This window comes from Thermobia domestica, chromosome 7, assembly GCF_964235325.1.
Source record: "Thermobia domestica chromosome 7, izTheDome1.hap1.1, whole genome shotgun sequence".
Classification (NCBI taxonomy): domain Eukaryota; kingdom Metazoa; phylum Arthropoda; class Insecta; order Zygentoma; family Lepismatidae; genus Thermobia; species Thermobia domestica.
Genome location: NC_137460.1, coordinates 266,163,288 through 266,189,419, shown reverse-complemented (window position 1 = coordinate 266,189,419; position 26,132 = coordinate 266,163,288). Strand labels below are relative to the sequence as shown.

Sequence of the window (26,132 nt, the reverse complement as noted above, 5' to 3'; positions counted from 1 at the left end):
AGAACAATTTCAAGCAATGTTGACAGAGGAATTAAGGAAACAATTAGAAACTATTGCTCAGAAAATGGAAATGAATATTGGACGTGTAGAACAAAAAATGGCTGAATCAGTAGGAGCGTAGAAAAGAGCGAATTGAATGCCAAAGCAGACAGTTAACGTAATAATATCAAAGTAAGCCAATAACTCATTAACTGAGGTACGGTATGAATTAGTTAACGCGACCAATCATGTTGATTCTGTAACTGCCGAGTTTAAAATAATGTAGTGGAATGAAAGAAATGTCTCACTGAGAATTGTGAATACATGCGAACAACACAGATTGAGTGTAGGGAAGCCAACAAAATACAACAGTGCAAGGAAGTGCAAGCCGAAAAAGACACCGCAAATACTCTTGAATTCGAGCCGGCCCACGTTGTGTAAGATATATGCCAAATAAACTAGAAAGTGGATTTCAGTCAGGGAAAGGAAATATACAGTGTAGAGATAGCGAAAAAGGAATAATCGTTATGTGTACCATTAGACAATTATGTTTCTAATGTAATTGTTTTGCCGGCAGGGGATGCCGATGTTTCACACATGATGAGCTGTAGCGTTGAGGTTGCGCGTACCCATGCTCTCGAAGAAGCCAGTGAAGGCTTGAGAGTTCAATTGTTGGTTTTGTGTCGTAACGAATATACAGTGTTGTCGTTTTTGTCACAGCCAAATGGTTTTGCGCGACTTCACAAATTCAAATTTATCTTCGTAACCGCGTATGTCTAACGTGAATTGCATTCTAGTCCTGCAAATCCATTCCGACTTTATCACCTTGAGTATTGTAGAAGGAAACGATTTCAAATTCATAGTTTAGAGCGTAGGCCCGCGAAGATAATTGTGTTTTACGTAGTGAACGTATCGTACATAATCAGTCGGTCGGAAATGTTTACCGTAAACCAGCGTAAAAGTAACACTTTCAATAAAGCACGCGCAGTCGAAAATATATTTGCGATATCGAGCCGAAATGTTACACCAAGATTAAGAATAAAAAATAAGATAGCCAATGATACCCAGTTGAATTTTATCAATATTTCAGTTAATGTAAACTCTTTTTCGTGGAGCATTATTAGCAGAATTAAAATGAGCAAGCGTGATCATAATATTAGTACAGCAGATACAACATTTATTAATTTTCAGCTGCCAAAATGTGTGAATTTTAAAGCTTGTACTTCTCTATTGCGAAATTGTAAAGAGCGAAAATTTAAGTGTAGGGCTACTCAAAATGTAGAAAAGTTGATTACTCGTGATGATAACAATATTCGTGGACCTCAGTGTATAGCGTACTCTCGGCGGGCTCATTAGGCATGCAGCACGAAAAAGAATAATAGAAAAGCTTTGGAAAGCGTAATTCGGAACGACTGAACTAGGTGCAAGACCCGATCTATGCTTACTAACACAAATCTACAATATACCAAACTGCTGGAAAAAGCTTGAAGATTTCTTCTCCATATACGAGCCGTGCTTAATAAAGTTTAGAAGTAACATTGTCCTTTTTCTTTTAAATTCCAAAAGTGAGCCTCACGCCGGTGATAATCTATTGTTCCCGAACAATCGAGCGAACAAATATATTCAATTGTGAAGAGAACCGCGGCCGTCAGAGGGGTTAATGGTCTTTGTTAAGTATCACTGAAGAAATCATTATATTGTGGAACATCCTGTATATAGGTTCAATTCACTGGAAGTTCACCATGGAAATCGGTACATTGCTACCTCATTGTACATAATGGACCTTTTTTCATTTGCTAACTATGAGGTTATTCCACCTATATGACGATAAGCCACGTGTTGTTAAAGCCACCTATTATATTTATAATCCCTCGTTTAAGCCACCATTATACCACCATTAATAAAAATGTTCATATTATTCATTTAAATTTGCAGTTTATAAGTCCTTTTCTTTCATCCATTATTTATTTATTTATCTATTTATTTTTCAACTGTTGGTTTCTCATCATGAATGGATGTTTTAATTGATTTTCCAATCATTTTCACTGAATATATAACATATTTGAAATTATAGTAAACATTTGAAACTAAATGAATATACAGGTAGACATTAACACAAAAATACTTTATTACTAAACAATAATAGAAAATGTGTATATTTCGGAAGTGTTGCCTAACAACGGTGTAAACGCTAAAGCCGAAATTCCTAATATGTTTATCTAGTGTAGTGTAATGTGTGTATATGCACCTTTTTTTACAACAAACTTATTCAATTCCCAAACCATTTTATTCAAAAATATTTTGTAATATTCAACTACTAAATATAAACACATAATGTAGCATTAAAATTATAATATAAATTATATATATATATTCTCATAAAGATAAAACATTAATAAAGCAAGACAATTTTCAAAACAAGCATTTCGTAAAATATTTATAACATTACTTGTATACTGATTATTTAAAATACTGTATTACAACTTACTAAATATCAAAAATTCTAAAGGAATACAAAATCATTTAAAGTTTCAAGTTTCAATAATCATATTGCTCATACGGCAAAACGGAATATTCATTAAAATGTTTCAAATAACTTTAGAATCACAGGTCAACTCACAAAACAGTATCTCTTGTCTTGCTGTTATTTAAACAAATATATCAAAAATTACTTTTTTTTTTTAATTATCAGTAGTACTCGCAAACAAACTTGTATTTTTAACAAATCATCAAGTATAACAGGTACATAGGCATCAACACTAATGCACGGATCTTTACATTAGCGAACACGCTATTTTTGGCTGATACCATAATTACATAATCTTATTTTCAACAAACGTCTTATTGGCAACGGAAAAGTAAAACTCTACCAGCACATTTATGGGCATTAATCACAAATATACATCAAAAGAGCGATATTCTAACCACCTCCAAAATATTAAAGATGCACAACAAACAGTTCCTACTCATCTAACATTCACAAGCTACGCATTCGGGAAGCAAGGAATAACTATCTACGGAGTGAGCCGCCTTCTACTGGCCTTTGGCATCACGTTAAAACACGCACACATTATAAAAGTAAGTTCATGTAAGGACGCCGCTCTAAATCAACCTCTTGGCTTGTTGAAAATAGCCCTAAATCATTTATAATCCTCAATTGCCATTTAGTTGAACTGAAACGTGCACAGCTCTAAAATACTTTATACGCAATCATTTTGTTCGCTTGACGAACGTTATATATTTTCACGTGCCTAGTTGCCTCATGCATTACTCCCTCAACATACTATGAACAATGGGACCTACCCATTACTAGATTACACAACGAATCAAAATTTTCTTATGTGTTTTTTTTTAATAGAATTCTCAAATTTAATTTAAATTCCGTTACATAGTATTACTATTGTGTGAGTTTATTGACAAGTGCTAGTTTTATACAATATTTTCTCTCCTTTTATACTAATCAACACAAAAACAATCAGCTAAACATTAAAATGATTTGTTAGCTACGCCTATTCTATTCATATTAATCATATACCTAAAGTTCTATCTATGGCTTCATTTCAGTTGAACTGAATAAAAAATTTCAGTAAAGTTAATTAACCAAATTATTCCACTTGTATGAATATTTAACACAAAAGGAAACAAAAACTAGATATTCTTTCCTTTGTGTGAGTCGTTGAGCAATAGATAAACTCGTAAAAAAAATTACGAAAACAAATTTTTTTAGATGTGTTTCCCGCACTAGACTTACTTTTTTCGTTTCAAACATTCAGTTTTTAAAAATAATTAAAATGTGCTAACATAATACGTAAATACATATATTTATATATAATATACGAGCAAAACTAACATACTAAATATATAAAATCTATACATGGAATTAGTAAAATTCAACACTAAACAAAATCTATATGCATACCACTACACATAAAATAATTAAAATATCTATATATATACTTGTACCATACGACGTAACTAATGAGCGTTTGAATATTTTAATACAAATAAATGAGTTAACGGCGGTTAAGCCCTACGAAGCGCCATTCTTTGGGTCATTAATTGACAATTCAGGTTGTAAGTCATTCATAAAAAAACAAGTTAATGAGTTGTTTCCTAAAACCAACGACGCTGACTTAATCTCCTACAGTTGAAGCTTGCTGGGGCGCTTAACTCCCTGACGATTCGAATGAATAGCTTCTACACTTAGACCTTATATACCACCCTGGCTGCATACCTTCGGCATTCGAATCATGACACATCGGGGTTAATTTCCCAACACCTATTGGACTGTCAACATTCAGACCTCTAGGGGCATTTTAAGAAAATAAATATAATGGAAAGGACGACCAGAAACATACCCTGGGAGGAGATTTAATGCTACAGCCCCACATTTCAATTCATCAATCATTTAATCATTAGTATTACTTCAGGCCTGCTCATACCTACAAAATTGGTAGGTTTACAAATGTAACCTTGTAAAGAGCGCAAGCCAATACTTATCTGTGGCTTACTAGCAATTGCACTTATCTTTACAGAGAATAAAGTCACATCCGAAAACATTTGTCACAATCGTGAAATACAAGATAACAATAATATTAACTTATTCATTAAACCTTAATGTTGTTCAGGGTCTACTCGTACGTAACAATCTTAATATATTCTCATAACATAACCTTTAATTTTACAATATACTGCCAAACTGTCGTAGGCACTCCGTACTATCGATACATCATAGTATCTAGTGTTTATCGTAGTAAATGGTACCTTGAATCGTAAACGGGTTTTCCTTTCTTTTTTTTTTCGAGACCAGTTTATGATTCCCGGCACAATAAAACAAGTGTTTTTTTTTTCAAAAATCGAAAAAAATAACATCTAATTTACTTTCTCTAAATCCAAATCAAAACTAAGTATTATATCAAAATCGAAAATCCGAACATCAATTTTATTACTATTATACTTTTCTCTAAATATGCCAAACATTAAAAGTTAATATTACAAATTCTGAAATGTGTAGTCAATTGCCGAATCTACACATTAGCTGGGACCTAACCAGGCTCCGTACTGGTTTCATCACTTTAATTTTGTGACGAAAGTAGTGGCGTCCCTAGTGGATAATTATATTTTAACTTTCAACTCTTCTTAACTTATCGCTTTCTCTGAACTCAATTAACTTCAGGACTCATTAGTCGCAATGAATACACATTGACTTTTCATAATAGACGGCAAATATATATATATATAGAACGACGAACAAATCAACAAACAGCTTTATGAAAATCAACGTTAGTTTCAATATTATACCAAATTGTGTTTAATTTACAGTATTTTGACTTAATCTTACATTACAAATTTAGCATATTTTCCCATTAGACAATCACATCAGATGAAAAAACTCATTATCTGAAGAGCACACTTATCTAATTACCCAAAATATTAACATTATGATTAATTGTAGTTATTGCTAGTACTTCTCTAATTATGTTCGTAAATATCTCTAATTGCCTAACATTTCTATAAATGATTCATTGTATTGGGACAGCTAAATGTTAATACAAACATAAAGGAGAATGAATAAAAACTCAAAACAAAATTTCATAATAAAATTTTATTATGAGGTCTGGTTCCCAAAACTGGAAACACCTTAAAAAAATATACAAAACTTGAACATTCTAAGTAGAATTCGATACAGAAAGTCCGCATGCAAAACAGGATAGCCATACTTTTCAAAAGTGTTGAGGTACTATTTCTATTTCAAAGTCCGAAATTGCGTTCCAAATAAATTTCCAATGCTGTCCTTCCTCTGCTTTCCACATTTATCTTTCATCTCCAAAAGCTTTAAGGAAACCATAAAACATGACATCTAAGTGAACATACTTGATTATAGAGCGATATGCATGGTTCTTGGACCGGCGCGTCAGTGGCGGTGGACACGCACTTTGAATATGAAAAGTAAAAACCTATCCTTTGAAATACGAGAGGAATAATCAAATAAATTATTAAGACTCCTTTTTTCATTCTCCCTAAAACTCAAATTCGGTATTTCTGCTTTCTCTTCTCTTCCAGGGGTTAGTCCGAGTTCGAGTGAAGTTCACGCTAAGATTTTAATTTTCCATATATGCCGGCTACGCTTGTAAGCTGTAATTTATCACGATTACGTGTACTTTTCCAGTTAGATTTTTTAATTTGCGGAACTTTTCTCCTTTTTGCAGCGCATTTACAAAATTTCGCCTAATGACACGCTTTAGTTTACGACAATTGGATTTACGCTGCATTGCGATACCTGGGATAAATTTCTTTTTATTTTTGCTCTTACTATTACTATATTTCCCATGTAGTTTACTATACAATGTTCGTACGTGTTTTCGCTTAATCTTTTTAGTAGTCTTCGGAGTCGATGTATACTTTTTTTCGCACGTTTGACTCAAAATAAGATCGCCTACAGTTCGACTTTAATTTGCGTCTAGTTCGTCCGTGACCGGGTTTAGTTTTTTTCCGTATTACGCTTACCAAAGTACTTTTCTTTTATTATCAACTTATTTGTTACTGCGCGCCTAATGCATGGTTGCGCGCTGAGAGTACGCTCCATGTGGAGGTCGACGTGGTTATCATCACATGCAATCAACTGTTCTAAATTTTGAGCAACCCTACACTTAAATTTTCGATCTTTACTATTTCGCAATAGTGAAGCACTAGCTTTAAAATTCACACATTTCGGTAATTGAAAATTAATAAATATTGCATCTAATGTACTGATAATATTATTACGTCTGCTCATTTTAATCCTGCTGATTATGCTCCTCGAAATAGAGTTCACCTTAACTGATGTATTGACAAAACTCGAGTAGGTATCATTGGCTAATTTATTTTTCTTCTTAACCCTGGTGCTACATTTCACCTCTAAAACGGAAATATACGTTCGACTGCGTGTGCTTTTTTGGAAGTGATACTTTTACGCTTGTTTACGGTAAACATTTCCGACCGTTTGAGTATGTACGAGACGTTCGCTACGTAAAACACAATTCGCTTCGCGAGCCTACACTCTAAACTGTGAATTTGAAATCGTTTTCTTCTACAATACTCTAAGTTGATAAAGTCGGAATGGTGTTAAAGCACTAAAACGCAACTTACGTTAGACATACACGGTTACGAAAGAATTTGTTAAATCGCAGAAAACCATTTTCCTGCGACACAAAAACGAGAACACTGCAACTTCGTTACCACATAAAACCAACAATTGAACTCTCAAGCCTTGCGTGGCTTTTTCGAGAGGATGGGTACGCGCAACCTCAACGCTACAACTCATCATGTGTGAAACATCGGCATCCCCTGCCGGCAAAACAATTACATTAGAAACATAATTGTCTACAGGTACACGTGAAGATTCTACCTTTTTCGCTATCCCTAGACTACATATCTCCGTTAACTGACCGTAATCGACTTTCTGGTTTATTTGGCACATATCTTCCACACTTTGGGCAGGCTCGAATTCAAGTGTATTTACGGTTTCTTTTTCACGTTGCACTTCCTTCTACTGTTGTATTTTGTTGGCTTGCCTACACTCAAACTGTGCCGTTCGCATATATTCACAGAACTCAGTGAGATATTTCTTTCATTCCACTACACTATTTTTAAACTCGGCAGTTACTGAATAAATATGATTTGCCGCGTTAACTAATTCACAGCGTACCTCAGTTAAGGAGTTATTGCATTACTTTGATATTATTACGTAAACATTCTGCTTTGGCATTCAATTCGCTCTTTCCTACTCTCCCAAATCGCTTCTGTTACAGACTGTTGAAATTTACCTGCTGATTCAGTTATTCTTTGTCTACACATCCAATATTCATTTCCATTTTCTGAGCAAAGGTTTCTAATTTTTACCTTAATTCCTCTTTCAACATTGCTTGAAATTGTTCTAAAATACTTACCTGCATATTGTTATGAATTACGAACTTAAAATACAAAAATATAAATATCTAAGTTTAATACGAAAATAAGAAATGTGCACTTAAAACATGAAACACTAAGAATTTTGATATTACGACCATTAACAACCAATCCTTTTCTTCACAGCTCAGGTTTCATTTTGCAAAGTGCTTCAATATAAATTAACAGAGATATAATCTAGTACCATATACAAAACATTGTCTCTTATTCATAAATGCATAGTGTAAAACATGTATGTGTGTGTGTATACTCAATCAGCTGTTTGTTATCCACTCATATCTACATGGCATTAAAAACCAACAAGAAAAAAGTTTTTATAATCTACATTAATCTCTCTGTCGCTCTCAAAGTCAAAACCTATATACTTAACTTACATGAAAAATCTACAATACTTACCTTTGTGTTTATCTGTCCCATTTCTTTATTTTTAATTAATTTTGTTCGCGCATGAGCTGCTGCAAATTGACTGTCGACACTAGGCTAATCAGATTCGAAACTCGACACGTTATCCGTATAATTAATGGTATTGAAAAAGCAGTCGTAAGAAGATTACAATAATTTAATCCGGAAAACGGTAGCCATGTGGTTGTAATCATGTTTTTTAGTTGTTAGAATCTTGTAAATATAATCGTAACGTTAATATCGATTTTCGTCTTTTTCCCAAAGGTTTACACATCTCTCTCTCTCGCTGTCACTTGTTTATTTCGTTTATCGCAGCTTTTCTATGGCAAATAACGATTTCTTCCGTACCTACGTTTTGTCATAAACCGAAGTTGGGGAGAACGGTAGACAAAACATAGATACCGTAAAATTGGAAGAGTGAGCAAATGATCAAATTAAGCTCAGATATTAACAACCTAAAATCATCTTCCGGTGCAAATCACAAAAACTGGTTAAACTGTATAGAAAATGTAATAATACTGAATGTAATTCATAGAAATTAAAATAAAATCAAAAGATTACAAGTGAACAAGTAGTTTTTACTGTATATGTTTATGGCCGTTTTAACTTGTTTTATTTCCCTCTTTATCTTATTTCCTATTTATACATGCAGCTGTGTAGCACAATTGATAAATTAAGATTTCAGTTACTTACAATAGTCTTCGACGGTTCAACTGCTTTAGGGGAATTGCAGTTATAAGGATCTCAGGCGTTCCACAACGGATGATCCCAAGGGTCAGCTGGAGTCCTCTGTTGATAGTAATAAGCGATCGTCCTACTCGGCACAATTATTCCTTCCCTTTCAATGATTTGGAGCAAGAGTTTGTCACAAAAAACTGAGATTACAAACGAATGTTACGGTCCTAACACATATGTACTAGTCACTTCACTGCTGATATAACTGCTACCAGATTATAGAAGGATTTTTTGTGGACACTCTGTATATTTCGTAAAGACAGTGATTATTATTTTCGATTTATACTTTATTCTGCAACGCACATAAGTTCTTTCTTTGGTGGGAAACGCTTCTTTCCCACACAATTGGACAAAGAAGTCTTTCATCGTTTTTTCATATATATATTTAAAACATTGCTTTTGCTGAGAACATTTCAGTTAGTGACTAACCATTTCAGTGTTTTTCCCTGACTTATTATATGCACAGTATATATTCAGCAGTTATTTGGAACTGAATTAAGTGCTTTCGTTAATCGCTTATGGAAACGTTACAATAGATTAGAGAAATACGGGCTGACCAGATGTCCCAGTAGCCAAAGTGGCACCAACTGTGTTGTTTCGTAACCCGTTATCTGTACTTTCTCACGCCAGTGTTATCGCCGTGTCTAGTGCATTATAGGCAGTTGACTAAAATTAACATAATTTTTTTTCCGTATTCTGTTTGTATGTGCATACAGGTGAGTTAACTGAGTGATTTTTGAAATAAACTGCCAACACTTTTCCGTTGACCATTGCAACCCGTAGCTTGAGCTTGGATGCTCAGGGAGTTCGACTCCGGTGTTGTACGCAGCCACCACGCCCGTTGCGTTGGTTAAGTTTTGTGAAGGGGCACAAGCTATTTAGCCGGTGAAGGACGATTTCTTACGGCTAGCCCCAACTTGTGAAATCCCAGGTCCGCAGACCTTGTGCGTTTAAAAAGTTATATACGCGCCCTCCAATATCAGTATTCCACTGTGGAGATCTTCTTTTCGTTACTTTGCTGAAGATTCACCTTTACGCTGCAGGACTGTTCAGCGTAACAACTGGATTCATCGTGGGACGATCCAGACAACTTTTCCCCAGTGCTGCCCCCCAAGTGTGTAAAGGGTGTGAGAGAAGAATTTTTAGTGATATCTGAATCGTAATCATATATATATATAAAGGGCTATATTACACAAAAAGGGCAAAGCGTGATTTCAGCGACTAAAATTGTTATACATCCTCAGTGTTCAGTGTTGTGTCCATTCCTCTTTGCTATTTTTTTTTAGTGTTCTAATAAATAAGTATAGTGTCATTTAATTCAGTGTGTTTTCGTTGTTTGTATGAGTGATGTTTGTGTGCGTTATGGTCTGGATGACCGTCTGATCGTCCATGAGGTTTTCGAGACGAGACACCCGAACCTCTCGGCGCCTAATGTTCATCTCATTATTGAGACCGACGAGCATTTTCGGAAACAGTTTGTAACCTTTCTTGGAGAGGTCTTCATCATCCTGTCCAGGTAAGTTAAAGTATCAGGAAGATACCTATTGGTAGTACCACGAGCCAAGGACAGCGAACCGAACTACAGGCGGTTACACTGACTTTTGCACAATATTAGAAAAAATATTTTACACGGATGCGTATGCAAATATCGTACAATTACTGATGATAAACTAAAAAAAAATGGCTCTCACGTATGCAAACGACGATTTAGCGTGCGAAGCTCAATCCGTACAACTGGAGCACTCATAAGAGTATAACGTGTGTTTAGAACAATGCACCCCACTCGTCTTCGTGGGTGCCTTTCCGAGTGATGACCAGGCATTCGTACAAAGCGCTGAAGGTTATTTTAACAAATCAAAACTTGTATATGGTCAGCCGAGAAAATCCCGATTTTCACCCGTAGCATCGGGACCACATTAATGGTCCAACTAGCTTTTACTTATGACAGTGCATAAGTAATGGATGATTGTCCCGAATGTCAAATATAAAGAAAGTCACCAGCAATGCAGGAATCAAGTGATCAGGATTCCTGTTTCTTAACCATATTTAACCGTAAGACCGGAGCTATGCTTACTAACAGAAATGTACAAAATATAAAAGTTTTGGAAAAAGATTCAAGATTGCTTCTCTATATAATAAGCTAGGTTAATAATGTTAAAAATTAAAATTGTCCTATTTCTTTTAAATTCCAAAAAACGTACATCAGGTTGGTGATAGCCGAAATGTTGTCTTTAAGGGGTTATGTTGTGCATAGTACTTAATTTTTGTACGAAACAATGTACATTTTGATTTAATTTCGCATTTTTGCACAATAAATAAAACGGACAAACCAATACTTCCAAGGTTGATTCGGTGGTCGGATGGTTAATGCGTTAATGTCTGTAATAAAGGTCGTGGGTTCAAGTCACAGCAGTTGTAACATTTTTCTTTCTAAATATGTTTCTATATCTTCAGATATATTATTAATATTTCTTTTCTCACATTTCACGTATGTTATCTTAGATCATGTGTTGATGGATTAGGGTAGATTAACCCGATTTCGTTATATATACTTACAGTTTCCAATCTTTTCTTCAAGATGGATTTCTATATGTTCACATTTGTTAAGAATTATTTATATATTTCAATTTTAGTGTTCATAGGTTAGCGATGATTAGGTAAGGATATGTTTGCAAAAAATATAGTACAATGCCAAAGCACATATTTTTACACCAATAAGTTATTTTTCCTTTATTCAGAAAGTTACTGCGAGCGTGTGCTATGCAGCTAAACCTTCCACTCACTGTTAGTGCTGGTGGCAGTAGTTTTGCGGACGTACACGCATTGTCAAATAGTTCTTTTTCTTCAAAGATGACCTATGGATTATTATTCTAAGAAAATATAAGAAGTATCTGTGTTAAAATTGTATTGGTTTTATTTGAACAGGCACACGTTTTTACACTATCATTTATTCCGAAACTGGTGTCGAGTCTAGCGTAATATCACGACTATTTTTTTTAACTATATGTTAATAGGTTCCTTCTTACTTAACTCTCTATTCAAACCTAAATTTGTTCAATTTAACCATTTCAAATTTCAACGTTTATCGTTGTACAGCGAGTATTGTAATATAGCGAGATCTATTTGTTTGCAAACGATTCAGCGTCTTAACACAATTTCAATACTATGCAATGTACCTTACCGAAAAACGAAGATGGTTCAAATTTAGTATTGCATCCAATTTCAAAAGTAATTTTTGTGTAGAATAAACGGTAAATGCTTTCATGATGCTGTTTCTTATAAATTTTTCAGTGTCCCTCAAGTAGATTCAATTTCCTCGGTTAACCGCATACTGAAACCGAAATCTCTTCAGACTAGCCATTAATTTTAGACTTAGCTAATGAAACGGTAGAATGGAACGGTAAACGATAACGAGAGGTGATTCTTCCAAATGATTCCGTGTCTATATACAACACATAATGACTGGGTAGACGCTCTGTGAAAATGGGGTGTTTTCCAAATTCTGTATTGTTGCCAGTTTCAGTACTGGTTTCATCGTTTATTGCTGTAGAACAAACACGGTAAGAGGAAAGGAGAAGCGGTTTGCTGCCAAGAATTCAGCGTCTGAAAACAACATATCGCTACTTTCGTGGATATTACTAGTACTACTGGTTTCAAAATTGATCTCCGTTGAATGAACACTGTAAAGCTATCAGGAAGTGACTTTTTGCATGAGATGAAGCATCGCAAGCATAGGTTCCATCTTCTGTGTTGAAATCTTAACCATAGCAAACTATGTTATACTAGCCACTTCCAATTTGATCATTTATCGCCATACTACGGAAACATAGGTAGAAGACGTCTTTCAAAAAAACAATAGAGCTTCGAACATAAAATGACCCTACAACACTCTACCAAAAGAAGAATTGGCTCAAATTTAATATTAATTTAGCTTTCAATAATAATTTCTATATGACAATCGCGGTAAGAATTACGGAGGTGCGTTTTTACAATCAGGTGAGCGTTCTAAGTTAAGATTCCACATTTTCCACTAAGCCCTATTCAAACCGGAGCGTTTTAAATTAACCATTTGTGGTGTTAATATTTGCCATTGTAGAATGGAAACTGTAACAGACATTAAGAAACGGTTTGTGAAACTGATTGAGGGTCTGTAGTTGACACATCACAACCAACAGTACGGTTGGAAATCGGAAGTTGTTGAAATTTTCTAAACTGGTAATTTCAATACTGATTTCTGTAGAGTAAAGATGATTAGAGATATTGAGATACGGTTTCGTACAACCGATTGAGCTTCTCAAGAATAGATCCATTTCCTCCGTCCACCATCTATTCAAACCGTGAACGTTTCAAAATATCCATTTCTGATTACAACATTATCCCTACAGAACAGAGAAGGTAACAGACAGCGTAGTGCGGCTTTCTGAAAACATTTCAGTTTTTAAATTATACATATCGTGATTACCACAGAGCTCTCCCAAAAACACACGGTTTTCAAATTTACTATTACATCCGATTCGATATATTTTTCAACTTTCTTTGCCATAGAACAAGGAAATAACAAGAATCAGTTTCTGCCAACGATTGAGCGTCTGAATACAATACATAATGACTATTCATTATAGTCTGAAATACGGAAGTAGTTCAAATTTAATCCAATTTCAATATTTTTTTTCTTAGAGGTAGAATACTAAAATCTTTCGCGTTGCAGTTTCTTGTAATCGATTGTGCTTTCAAATAGTATGTTTACATTTTCCGTTGAAATTCAATTTAAACATGTCTTAGGTAAAATTATCCGTCTCCGGTTTCAACATTTATGGCTACAAAACGAAAATAGTAACAGGTATGTAGTAGCTGTTGTTTAGTAAGTGATTAGTAATCCTGTTATCTAATTTTCATAGATAAAACTGTATAAGATATCGAGCAGCTATTCTGCGATAGGATCAGCGTCCGAACGATACCTTCTATCTTCTTCCTTAACTTTACATTCAAATTTGAAATGCTTCAAGTTAACGATGCTTAAAGTTTTTCAACATTTATCTGTATAGAAGTGAAAGAGTAACGGATAACTAGTAATAGATATTTGAGATAGATCCCGCGTCCAAGGAACAGATTCCTTCTTTGATCTTCTTACTATATGGGAACAAATTGTTACAGATGTACTACCTCAAGTTTGAGTATTGAATTCGTATATTTTGAAAGCCTTAGATTCACACTGTGAAACGATATTCACTTGTTTAAAAATTGTATTGTATAACATGTTTAATACACCCCATCAAGTTGAAACCTTTAGTCATGCATAAAAAAGTGTTAGTTATGTAACAGATATTTGGCAGAACTTATGTGAATAGTTAATAAAAAAATTGCCGGCTTCACACTTTTTTTCACTGCCATGAATTTTAACCTTTCTCCTGATTTTAAATATTATTTCAGTACTAGCCAATGCTCTTATTTTGTTCGTTTTCCAGCCAATGATGTATGTCTTATCCACTACAAGATTTTACAATTTCGACATTTACGTTGATTATTTCACACATTCCGCTAACACCGTATCAGTTGTTCGTAAACGCAAATATTTTACGAATTTTGTAACTTTTTGAACTTGTTCATTATAGTTGTCTTAGTGTAAACATAATATTTGCGTGAACATAATAAACATAAAACTCAGAACTTACAAAACCTTAACTCATGTCTTTGAATGCAGTTTGAGTCAATTTTTTGATATATAATGATATATACCTTAGTGCATGTATAATTATGTCAGTGAAGTTTCGTCCTGTTCAACAGACTTTAGTGAGATGTGTGTCCCCAATGTTTACTAGTTTGTAAAATTCTAAAGTTAATACCAGTAATATTACTTTGTAGGAGAAATTTGCTTTGATGTATAGTAATTTTTGTAATTGTTGGTTGTTGCTCTAATCAATGGAAAAAATTTACTTGTTAGAATAGACGTATCACGCAGCAACAGTTTCCCTTGCAGCCGATCAGGAAGGAGAAAATATCTGTTGACCGGCTTTACAAAATCTCATCTGAACTGCTAACAATTCTACAGAAAGACCAGATTGAGAAAAGAATGATCATCTCTTTTACCTCAAAAAATAGAAAGAAAGAATAGTGGTTTCCATAATCTAGTTTGATCTAGTAATCCTCCTAAACATGATTTATTTTTTATTTAACTATTAGCATTTCGGAAAAATTAGCCTGCACAATTGTGCATGTTCGGCCGGTATTGTATATATTGGTGATTCTATCTACCTGCACAATTGTGTAGGTCAGGGCTGAAAGGGTTAAAAATGCTTATTAACAATCAGCAAAAGACTTTAAATTTTGAATAACTTACTTATCGTGAGATGAAGGAGAGAAAGTTTACATGCTATAGATATAGTTAACATTTACAGTAGAAAGACATTACATATTTTTACACAAATAATAAAATCGAAATGTTTACTATAGGCGGGTCACGTTGCTTGCGTCAGTAATATGCATGTGAACTGTAAAACTTTTGTGAAAGGTTGGTGTATCGAAAACATTAAGATAATATTATACAATACGATACTCTAAGAATGGGCTATAATAATCCAAGCGGGCATAATTTAGTGTAAGATGATATCCAGTTGAGAAGTTAAATTTATGAGGTGTGGGACTTCGGGTTTGGTTAATCACTGGGTGAATGAGTTTGGTATATTCTTAAATGTATACTAAAGTTTAAAGTGGAGTATATACTTTATTTTTAAGCTTTAAATAATTGCTGCTAAAATCATAAAGTGAAAATTACTATGAAAACTTCAAGTGTAGGTCACGTTTGTTGCAATTAATTGACTCTTTCAGCCTTCATTCACAAATTCGCGAACGTATGCTCAGTATGTTTTACTTTCTTGTTACCAGCGAAACAAACATCTGATCACGAGGGTGCTACATCTGCAAAAGAATGTGCGGAAAAGTAAAGCTTAACTTCAACTTTTAAAAAATGTATACTTTCTTCGAAATGCGATGGTAAAATAAGAAAAAAGATTTTCTTGAAAATCTATTTCAAATGTTACTTATTATTATTATTATTATTATTATTATTATTATTATTATTATTATTATTATTATTATTATTATTATTATTATTGTAGTTTTTACGTTGTAAGTATTTGTAAGTGTCCAGTGTTCAGTACAACATTAGACATATAGTAATACATGATTTCGTTCCTCCAAGTTTGTGTTTGAAGATGGTATATTATGTATGACGCCGTTAAAGGTACGCAGATATACATAGTGAAGAGCGTCCGTAAGTGTTTTTCCGTGAGTATTGCATTGTAGTAACGAGGGAATGAAACACGTAATATAATGTGAATTACGGAGTAAGAAATAGTGGTTCTGAGATATTTTTTCCCAAGAAGTACGTAGATATACCTCTCCATGTAAGTTCATATAAGTAAACAAGCACGTTCGGAAAGGATAAAGACGTTGTTTTTAACAGAAATGATGTAAATACTTTGTTTCCCAGTAAATGATTATTTAAGTCTTATACTACGAGCCTTTTTGCTGTTTTTGACGTTGCTCTTGTTTAAATATCTAAAGAAGTTTATAAGTTGATATGAAGTTTATAGCTTAATTTCACAATATCCCCTTGAAAACGTACTTTTTCCATAATTCTTTTAATGTTAGTAAAATTGTTATCACTTGAGTGCATCAGGCAATGCGTGATGAAGTTTTGTACATTGCATATTAAATTTATATCATAGTAAATTTATGTATTATGAAATTGCGGAAATCGCCCGTTTTCATCTCATATATCATAGGTCACTTCTTCACTGTTATAGCCTAAAGACACCTAAGAATAATCCACTCACCATTTTAGTGTAAAATTTAAATCTGTTCATTTACTCGTAGAATCTTCATTCTGGGAACAGTAACGTAAAAAAATATAAAAAGTTTTCTAAATGGGTTACATGCAGACATGTAAAATTTAATTTCAATCGATTCAGCCATTTTTCTAGTTAATACCAGATTAGGTTGATGCCACATGTTTTGAATTGAGGTATAGTATGCAGATTGCTCGTCTTCTCTCTCTTGAATGTTTATTTCCGAAAACAGTGCTGCACACGACACTTTTCTAAAAGTAAAAAAGCTAGTGTGCCAAGTGTCCTTTCTCTAACAAGAGAGACCATTCAGATTATAATATTTGACATACAATTTTAATCCTCTTCCCGAATAGCATTTCTGCGAATAGCATTACAGCAAGTTATGTTGAAAGCACAAACAAAAAACCTAGTAATAATCTAAGAGTGACGAAGGTGCTAGTGGTTGTCCATATTACCTTAACGTGGAATTCTGGAATCATTATTTATCTATTTCAAATAAGAACATAAAGATTACAAGAAATTGAAAACTCTATGCTTCTCAAAAGTATTTATTTTATTACAATGTATCAGATGTTAATATGTAGCTACATATCAATGTACGCAAAATTTTACTATCTCAAGGTATCAGACTATATAAAAACGCAACCAGAAATTGGTATACTTAGTGAAATCACATATCTTGTACAAAATTTTAAAAGTTGTTATATCGTCCCTTTGTTTATTTGTACTCATAGTGACAGTTTCTTGTAGCTGCAATTGCAAAAATTTCTTTCTTTTTTTAAATTTTCTGGCACAAAAAGTAATAATGTTAGTGACAACGTATCTCTATTTTCACTTATAATAAATGTTTATTCCATATAGCCCAAAATAAGTACTTTGGTATGTACCTGAGTTAACTCTGATATCGTATGTATCGTGACGTACATAAATCTTTGACCAGGTAATGGCGGCTGCTTTGAAACAAATGCAAAGTGTCTGAATTAGATCTGCCATATCTGTAGTTTCGTGTGAAGAGAATTCATACTTCTGGGTCATGATCGTAGTGGGTCATGTTGGTGGTAGGTCGCAGTAGGTCGGGTGCTGTTGACCCACGATCGACTGACCAACCGACTCAATGACCAACTCCAACTCTGGCACTTTTCATAATATCCGTACAGATTTTATAGAAGTTCCAAACGATATGTAATGCTTATATTTTAGGTTAAGGTATTGCTAGTCTGCTGTTTCATTTTTGAATGGAATTACGATTCGTCGTGATTTTTCTATATATTGTTTTTGTGAGAAAACGTTAATGAGCAATAGAAAATATAACTGTTTTTCGATTCGGATTGGTTTGGGTTAACAGCTTGAAAATGAAATCACTTAATGTCCAGCGATTATACCTGTTAGCAAGTGAAAACTATGATGGAAGCAAGTGAATTATGTTGGACGAATTGCTGGAATGAGGAATTGGGAGTGTCCCGAGAAAACCCACGAGCATTATGTTGTCCGTCTCAAGCTTACTTTCCTTCGGAACGAAACAGGCACCCCACCCATCTGATTGTTTAGTAGGCGGGGTCTCACTTTCGATTCCCAGTGGGAAAGCCTTTGAAATATCAAATGCCCTCGATGTATCCCTGACGTTCAAGGTTATTGAAATCACCTGGAAAACGAGAATAACCGAATATAACAGAGATAAATTTCAGAGATACTTTCCGTCTTTTTAAAATTTAATCTTGAATTATCTGAACTGCTCTATTTTATCATGACCAAAATCAGTGATTCATGGTTAATAGAACATTGGATTCGTATACGTTTGCATTTCCTACATAGACGAGTGATTCTTGACTCTTACTTAAAAGAGCGGTCTTATGGTAGTGACTTGAGCATTCGCTTTGTGTGTTAGTGGTCCACGGTTCGATTCTCCGAAGATATTTAGAAAAAAATTATAATTTAGAATGTTCATGTTTCTGATGTATAATAAAATGAAGAATTGTCAATTTCTCTCATTCTTACAAGTTAAATTTGAAACGATTTAGTTCAAAGGAAAAAGTAATTACATGACGTCACAGTGTACAATCTCGATTTCTACTGCCTGAAAACTTCGCTTGTTTCTCAAACAATTCATGAATAGAAACAGGTAATTCTTCAGGCTTAGTATGAGTCACAAATTTCCCTGGAACGTCATTGTATAATTGTTACTAAATGTTCTTCCACCCTTACTAGAAATAATAATAATATTTTCGTTCGGCATTTGCAACAAGTTGCATATATTCTCTCAAGTAAAATTGATGAATAATAATTATTCCTTTTTGTATACTTTGATAATAATAATAATAATAATAATAATAATAATAATAATAATAATAATAATAATAATAATAATGCTAATAAAAGTTTTAAAGTTGCCCTAAAGTTTTGCAAAACTTCCTTAACCTAGGTGTTTCGGGGAAGGGGTTCCGTAACTTCATGTAACACCTCTACAGCTACTCAAATTTAAACGAAAGCTTTCCGCTAATATTTCGCGTAGAAAATATCCTACTGTACGTTTTCAAGAAAATAACTGTATTAAAAAGAACTGAATATAATTGAAGACTAAAGCTTGTAGTAAACTAACTTGTGGAGTTTGCAGATGTAATTATAAAAGTTTGCTCCAAAGTATATACACAGACCATAATTCAGAGAGCTATGAAATACAAAGTAACAAAATAATGTATGAGATTCAGTCTACAGAGCAATTGTTGCTTAAAGGGTGGTTTACACAATTTCGAGAATCGAGATATGACGAGAAATGTTTACAATACTTTTTGTCTCGTCTCGATTCCCATCTCCAAAGCATGACGATAGTGTGACTTAGCGTTGTCCCGTCTCGAACTAAAATGTTAAGTCTCATCCCGATTTTGTCTGGTTTGTTTTAGAATCGAGATTAGAAATTCGTCTTTTCATGGGCAACATTACACAAAACCGAAATATTTTTTTGATTACTATCACTTTTCTGCTTGTAACGGTATGATCTGAGCGATAATAAATTTTTAATTTCTAAATATTCTTCGAGATATTTATAATTATTACTAGTATTATTCCTGAAAATTTGATATTTCAAGTGTTGAAACAAACGACTATTCAAATATTTGAATGTAATAAAGCGTGTGTTATCGCCATCAAAATTCCTTAGGTAAAAAAAAAAAAAAAAAAACTAGACGTGTATTCGATTGAAGAATCTCCAGATTACTGGTTAAGCGCCTAGACTTCTGAACCACGATCACCACGATGTAAATGATGCGTCTTTAGTCTGGTTACGTTAAGTTACTCTGCCTCACGTTGGAAAGTTATATATTATTTTTTTCCTTCATTTCAAAATGCCTTTCGTGTTCTCTTATGATGATATAAGTGAATGATCTGGCAGATCTAATTCTCATGCTGTGCATTTGTTTCAAAGCAGGCGCCATTATCAGGTCCAACACCTATGACCGCCACGATATAAATGATTGTTCATTTTGATATTGTGAAACAAACTATAGCCTTTTATTTTGAGAATAGTGAGATACGGAGACTTCTCAGTGGTACTACATTTCATATTTCTACAATATTTCATGTAATAAAATAAATTAAGCGTAATTTTATAACGAAATATAGCGAATGATTATATTTGTTGGTGCTAGTGAATCATTATTTTCATTCACATTTCTTTCTTTGTTGAATTCTTCACAGGTGCGACAACGTATTAGCTTTCCACGAAGAAGAGAATGCGTTTATTACATCAAAGGAAGCCACTTCTATTTCAGATGAGGAAACTCATACCTCGATGCAGTTTAGTCAATCACGTTTTTCAAGACATATGCTGACACAGGAAAATGAAAGGCGTCATACGTGCCGAAACAGTGATCAACACTTTTGTCAAAGTTCAACTTTGTCGAGCGGTACGTTAGTACATACAGGTGATAAAATATGCACGTACGGAGAGTATGGAAATGAATTTAGTGTATGTTCAAGTTTGGCTACGCATATGTTAAATCATACAGGGGCAAGGTTACACACATGCCAAGAGTGTGGTAAGGCGTTTAAGCAACGTTCATATTTGGCTACACACATGTTAATCCACACAGGCGTAAAACATCACACATGCCAAGAGTGTGGTAAGGGATTTATATATCGTTCAAGTTTGGTTAATCACATGTTAATCCACACAGGACAAAAACATCATACATGCCAAGAGTGTGGTGAGTCATTTACGCTACGTTCAAATTTTGCTACACACCTGTTACTCCACACAAGAGAAAAACGTCACAAATGCCAAGAGTGTGGTAAGGCGTTTAAGCAACTTTCATATTTGGCTACACACATGTTAATCCACACAGGCGTAAAACATCACACATGCCAAGAGTGTGGTAAGGGATTTAAATATCGTTCAAGTTTGGTTAATCACATGTTAATCCACACAGGACAAAAACATCATACATGCCAAGAGTGTGGTGAGTCATTTACGCTACTTTCAAATTTTGCTACACACCTGTTACTCCACACAAGAGAAAAACGTCACAAATGCCAAGAGTGTGGTAAGTCATTTACTCTACGTTCAACTTTGGCTAGACACACGTTAATCCACACAGGAGTAAAACATCACACATGCCAAGAGTGTGGTAAGGGATTTAAATATCGTTCAGGTTTGGTTAGACACATGTTAATCCACACAGGAGTAAAACGTCACACATGCCAAGAGTGTGGTACGGCTTTTAAATTTCGTTCACATTTGGTTACACACATGTTAATCCACACAGGAGAAAAACTTCACATTTGCCAAGAGTGTGGTAAGGCGTTTAAACGACATTCATATTTAACTAGACACAAGTTAATCCACACATGAGAAAAAGCTCATATATGTCAATAGTGTGGTAAGTTATTTAATCAACGTTCAAATTTGGCAAAGCACATGTTAATCCATACTGGAGAAAAAGCTCACATATGCCATGAATGTGGTGGGTCGTTTAATCAGCGTTATAATTTGGCTACACACATGCATATGCACAGAGGAATAAAACATAACACATGCCAACAGTGTGGTTAGGCATATAAACGGCGATCACATCTTGCAACACACATGTTGATCAACACAGGACCAGAACCTCATACGTGAGTAGATGTGGAAAAAGATGTAGTCTGCGCTTAACCTTGCAAGGCATTTCAATACATAAGTGAAAAATCAAAGAGGTGCGTTGAGCGTAGCATGGCATTTACTCAAGGTTCACATACAGCAAATTAAATACTAATCCACACAGGACTAAATCTCACACACCCGGAGAGTTTAGAAAAACATTTACCTGCAGTTTACATTTGGTAAATCGCATGACAAGACACAGTTCAATAATCACACACGCGAAGGTTGTTCAACAGGATCTTGTTTGGAATCAGCTTTGACAAGACATGTAACTGGACATAGCATATAGAAATGAATTGACCTCACACACATGTTGTTAAGTCAAGTTTTGGAAGAAATTTTAAATTCACGATAAATACCCTGCTAAAAAGGTCTTCACTAGAATTAAGTTTAAAGGAATCAGACCACATTAAGCCCATCAAATGTCGTATCTGCCCTTTGTGAGTTTTGGAAGACAAGTTGTTAAGTCCGTATTTTAGATGCAGATATCACGGGAAATTGATTCCACATCTACTGTACGAATCGCTCTTCTGCTTTGCCGCTATAGGGATTGCTGCATAGTGTGAAAGTGGCTGACGCCGACCAATATTCGAGTGACGATTCCATAAATGAACATTTATCTAAAGATAAAGACTCCAAATATACCGCTTCTTGAGACTTCTTATATGTAAGGGAGTTAAGGTAAACAAGTTTAAGCAACATCGATAATCAGGGTGCACCTTCCTCATCAGCTACAAGTGTAGAACCAGCGGGAAAACATGTTCCATGTCTATTCTAACACGAGGAATTTTTTGACCTTTCCGTTTGGGCTGCATCTTGCTCGCCGATACGTTGTTGCGCCTTTCCGTTTTCACCGAATTTATTTATATTTCCCGTTTCCAGGACATTCTTTCATGATCATTGACAGAAATTTTGGGGAAATTGAAGATAAGAAGCGATCAAAACCTCAAGTCCTCGTCCCTTCCACATGAGTTAAACTGATCAGACAAACTTTACGTTAATATCGTATTAAGGTTGTATGTGTTAAAAAATGACTCACTAACAATAGGGAACATGATTGCACTGCAATTGTGTTCGTCTTTGATTTCAAAGCGATATTAATAGCATTCTTATCCAGTGTTAATGACTTTACCGGATTTCGTGCTGTATGTTCGGAAAGAGGGTGTGTATAAAAAGTTCGTCACATAGTATCTTCCACTCTTTCTCGCTCACAGTCGTTTCTGAAGAGCGGGATGATGATATAAAGTGAACGTTCATGTGGATTGTTAAAAATAAAGTTCGAAGCTATGTTTCGTATTCCATGCCTATTTTTATTATGTACTCAGATGTTGTTGAGTATAGACTTACCAACTTTTCACTCGTTTTATAAGAAAAGTTGTTAAATCAGGTTTTAAACTTTATTCAAAAACGTTCTGTTTATCTTATAAGTATCTGGTACTGTAAGACATCGCATACCTGTCAAAATGAACCAGCACACAAAAGTTTAGACCATTGTATTAATATATCTGTATTGCAACACATTTCTATAAAATTTAACACTAGAAGCACCAGAAATTTTCCACCCTAGAAGCACCAAGCTGTTTTTTAAACCTCTCATGAAAATTTCCAGTTATGAGTATTGAATGACGTTACATATCTTGTTATACGTTACCATTTTATTTAACTAAGGTTGAAAACTATTCAATACATTAGTACATGATCATGGGTGCCGGAAGGTGGGGGCAGGGTGGTGCCCCCAGCTCACGAAAATGTACTCCCATGCGCAAAAAAATTGCGCGTATACTGTAACTCAAGATTTTTCGCATTTATTCCATTTTCCTTACGTTTATGGGTAAAATTCAGTTATTAGTATGTGGAGATAATAGAAACCAATCCATCTAAGGAGATATTTCCAAAAAATATAATAAAATAAGAAAAAAACCAAAATTATGCTCGGTTTTGTGTATACTGGCAACGATGATTTCAAGGGATTTGTTCAGTAGCAGATCTCAATTGCGGAGGGAATTCAGTAGGGGAGTCGAGGAGTTGGATCAAGGAACTGGATAGTGGACTAAAATGTTGCATTTATTGGTTAAAACCTAGTGTGTAGATTGCCTGCCAAATATAAATTAGCTTCTGTAACTAAGATGTCGTACGAAAATATAGAATTAAAGAGAAAAACTCTTATCTTAAGGTTCGAAGCGATACGCACCATGGTTATGAACATTATTTCTTAAAAAAAAAAAAAAAAAAAAAAAAAAAAAAAGCCAACACAACGTAGCCTCCGTGGTTAGGTGGGTAGAGTGGCGGAGTCGTAGTTATTTTATTATTTTGAAACCACATCGAATCCCATCCCATCCTAATTTTTTTTTACAAAACATTATAAGAAGTGTATAATTTTGATGTTAATAAGAACCAAAACAATATAATAAGGAAATAATTTATTGATAGTATCCTTTAATCGAAGTATTTATTCAGTATTAGAATACGTGTACTATTGGAAACAGTTATTGTTTTTAGTTTATAGTTTTGTATGTTACTTCCCGTTCTTGAACAGCAGACAACTAACTCACTTCGGGTATGTGTGTCTGGAACAGGAAAACATACGCACCTTGACAATCTATCCAGTGTTATCCCTTGTTACATCGACTTGATGTTAAATTGTTTATGTGTGTGTGTGCTTGTGTTTTTTGCTTTTTAGAGTATTGACTTCCTCTCTCTCTCTTTTTTATATCCACAAGTGCAAGAATGCTTTCGTTGAACGTAACTAAATTATACAGATCTATGTATGCGGAACACGAAAATTTCCGAAAGATAGCATGAATATGAACGATAATCATACCATATTTCTACATTATATAGTAGCGTGAAAAACTGATATTAAAATGATATAACAAACAGGGATAAGCTTTTTTTCTAGCATGGCAACACATTAAACGTAACTCATTAAATTTTGGGAATTACCAATTATCACCTTACGTGTCGTTGTATTCCTATTCTTTTTCACGTTCAAGCGACGAAAGAAGAAATTGTAATAATAGTGATAAAAATCGAATTCGAGATTTCAATGAATTCAAGTTTCACGCCCCCACATATCGAAAAAGTGATTTTGATGTCTGTCCATCTGTTCGTTTGTCGGTTCGTCACGCTTTTACATGCATTCAAATAGAGGCCATACTGTTCGACGTGTCTGGACCGAATTCTAGATATGAAGTTTTATAACACTTTATCGTTTCGAATTCTATATCCTCCGACACCTAAAAATTAGGGTAGTTTACTGAAGAATGAAAATTTAAAATAAATTGTTTCAAAAACAGCTGTAAAGATTTTGCTTTTTTTTTTTTTTTTTTTTACAAATATAGTATGAATCATTACTCTGAAAAAAATACATAAGTTGTAATTTACCGTATGGGATGCGTTTTTCCGAACAATTTTCTCAATCACATTTCATAAATAGTTGTATCATTAATAACCTAACAATATGACACAACTCGTTCATCTTGTAAGCATTAAGAAGGGGTAGTTTACTCTTCTCCGACGATTTTCCTATTAACGCCTGACGCAATTTTGTTCATATTTCATAAATAAATGTTACATAAATAACCTAACGATATGGTATAATTCCATCATTCTAAAAAGCTAGGAGTGGTATATAACTTTTCGGGGCAATTTTTACCGTACGATTTTGTCGAGAATGACTGGCAATTTGTTCGTATTTCATAAATAGCATAACTCGTTTGTCCAGAAAAGATACACAAGGGATATTTTATTCTTGGGGATGACTTTTTTGACGATTTCTCAGCAGGTACTCAGACGCTTTTGCTCATAGTTCACATAAAATTATTTCTTTAATAATTCTAATATATGGCATAAGTTATTTCAAACAGAAATATGACCAATGGGTACTTTACTTTTGGACATAAGTTGCTTCGAACAAAGTCTTCAAAAACACATTATTTTATTCGCATTTACCAAATAAATGTTTCAGTAATAGCTGCAGCCTAACACGAGTCAGTTTAAGAAATTCGAGCGAGAAAATTCAGTGCGTTTCATCCGTACCCATTCTTAAATATATTTTTAAATGTTACACCTAATCACAATTTTCCTAA

General features: G+C 34.1%; 1 protein-coding gene across 2 annotated transcripts in view; it reads left to right on the top strand.

Moving 5' to 3' along the window:
* Window positions 1-24,830, top strand: part of LOC145690896 (uncharacterized) — a 74,832-nt gene extending 50,002 nt beyond the window's left edge. For both annotated transcript variants that reach the window (XM_081766308.1, XM_081766309.1), the window contains exon 2: window positions 20,601-24,830. In XM_081766308.1, coding sequence (XP_081622434.1) covers window positions 20,601-21,753 — 1,153 coding nt within the window. In that variant the 3' untranslated portion in view covers window positions 21,754-24,830. The remainder of the gene's footprint in view (window positions 1-20,600) is intronic.
* The last annotated feature ends 1,302 nt before the right edge of the window (window positions 24,831-26,132 follow it).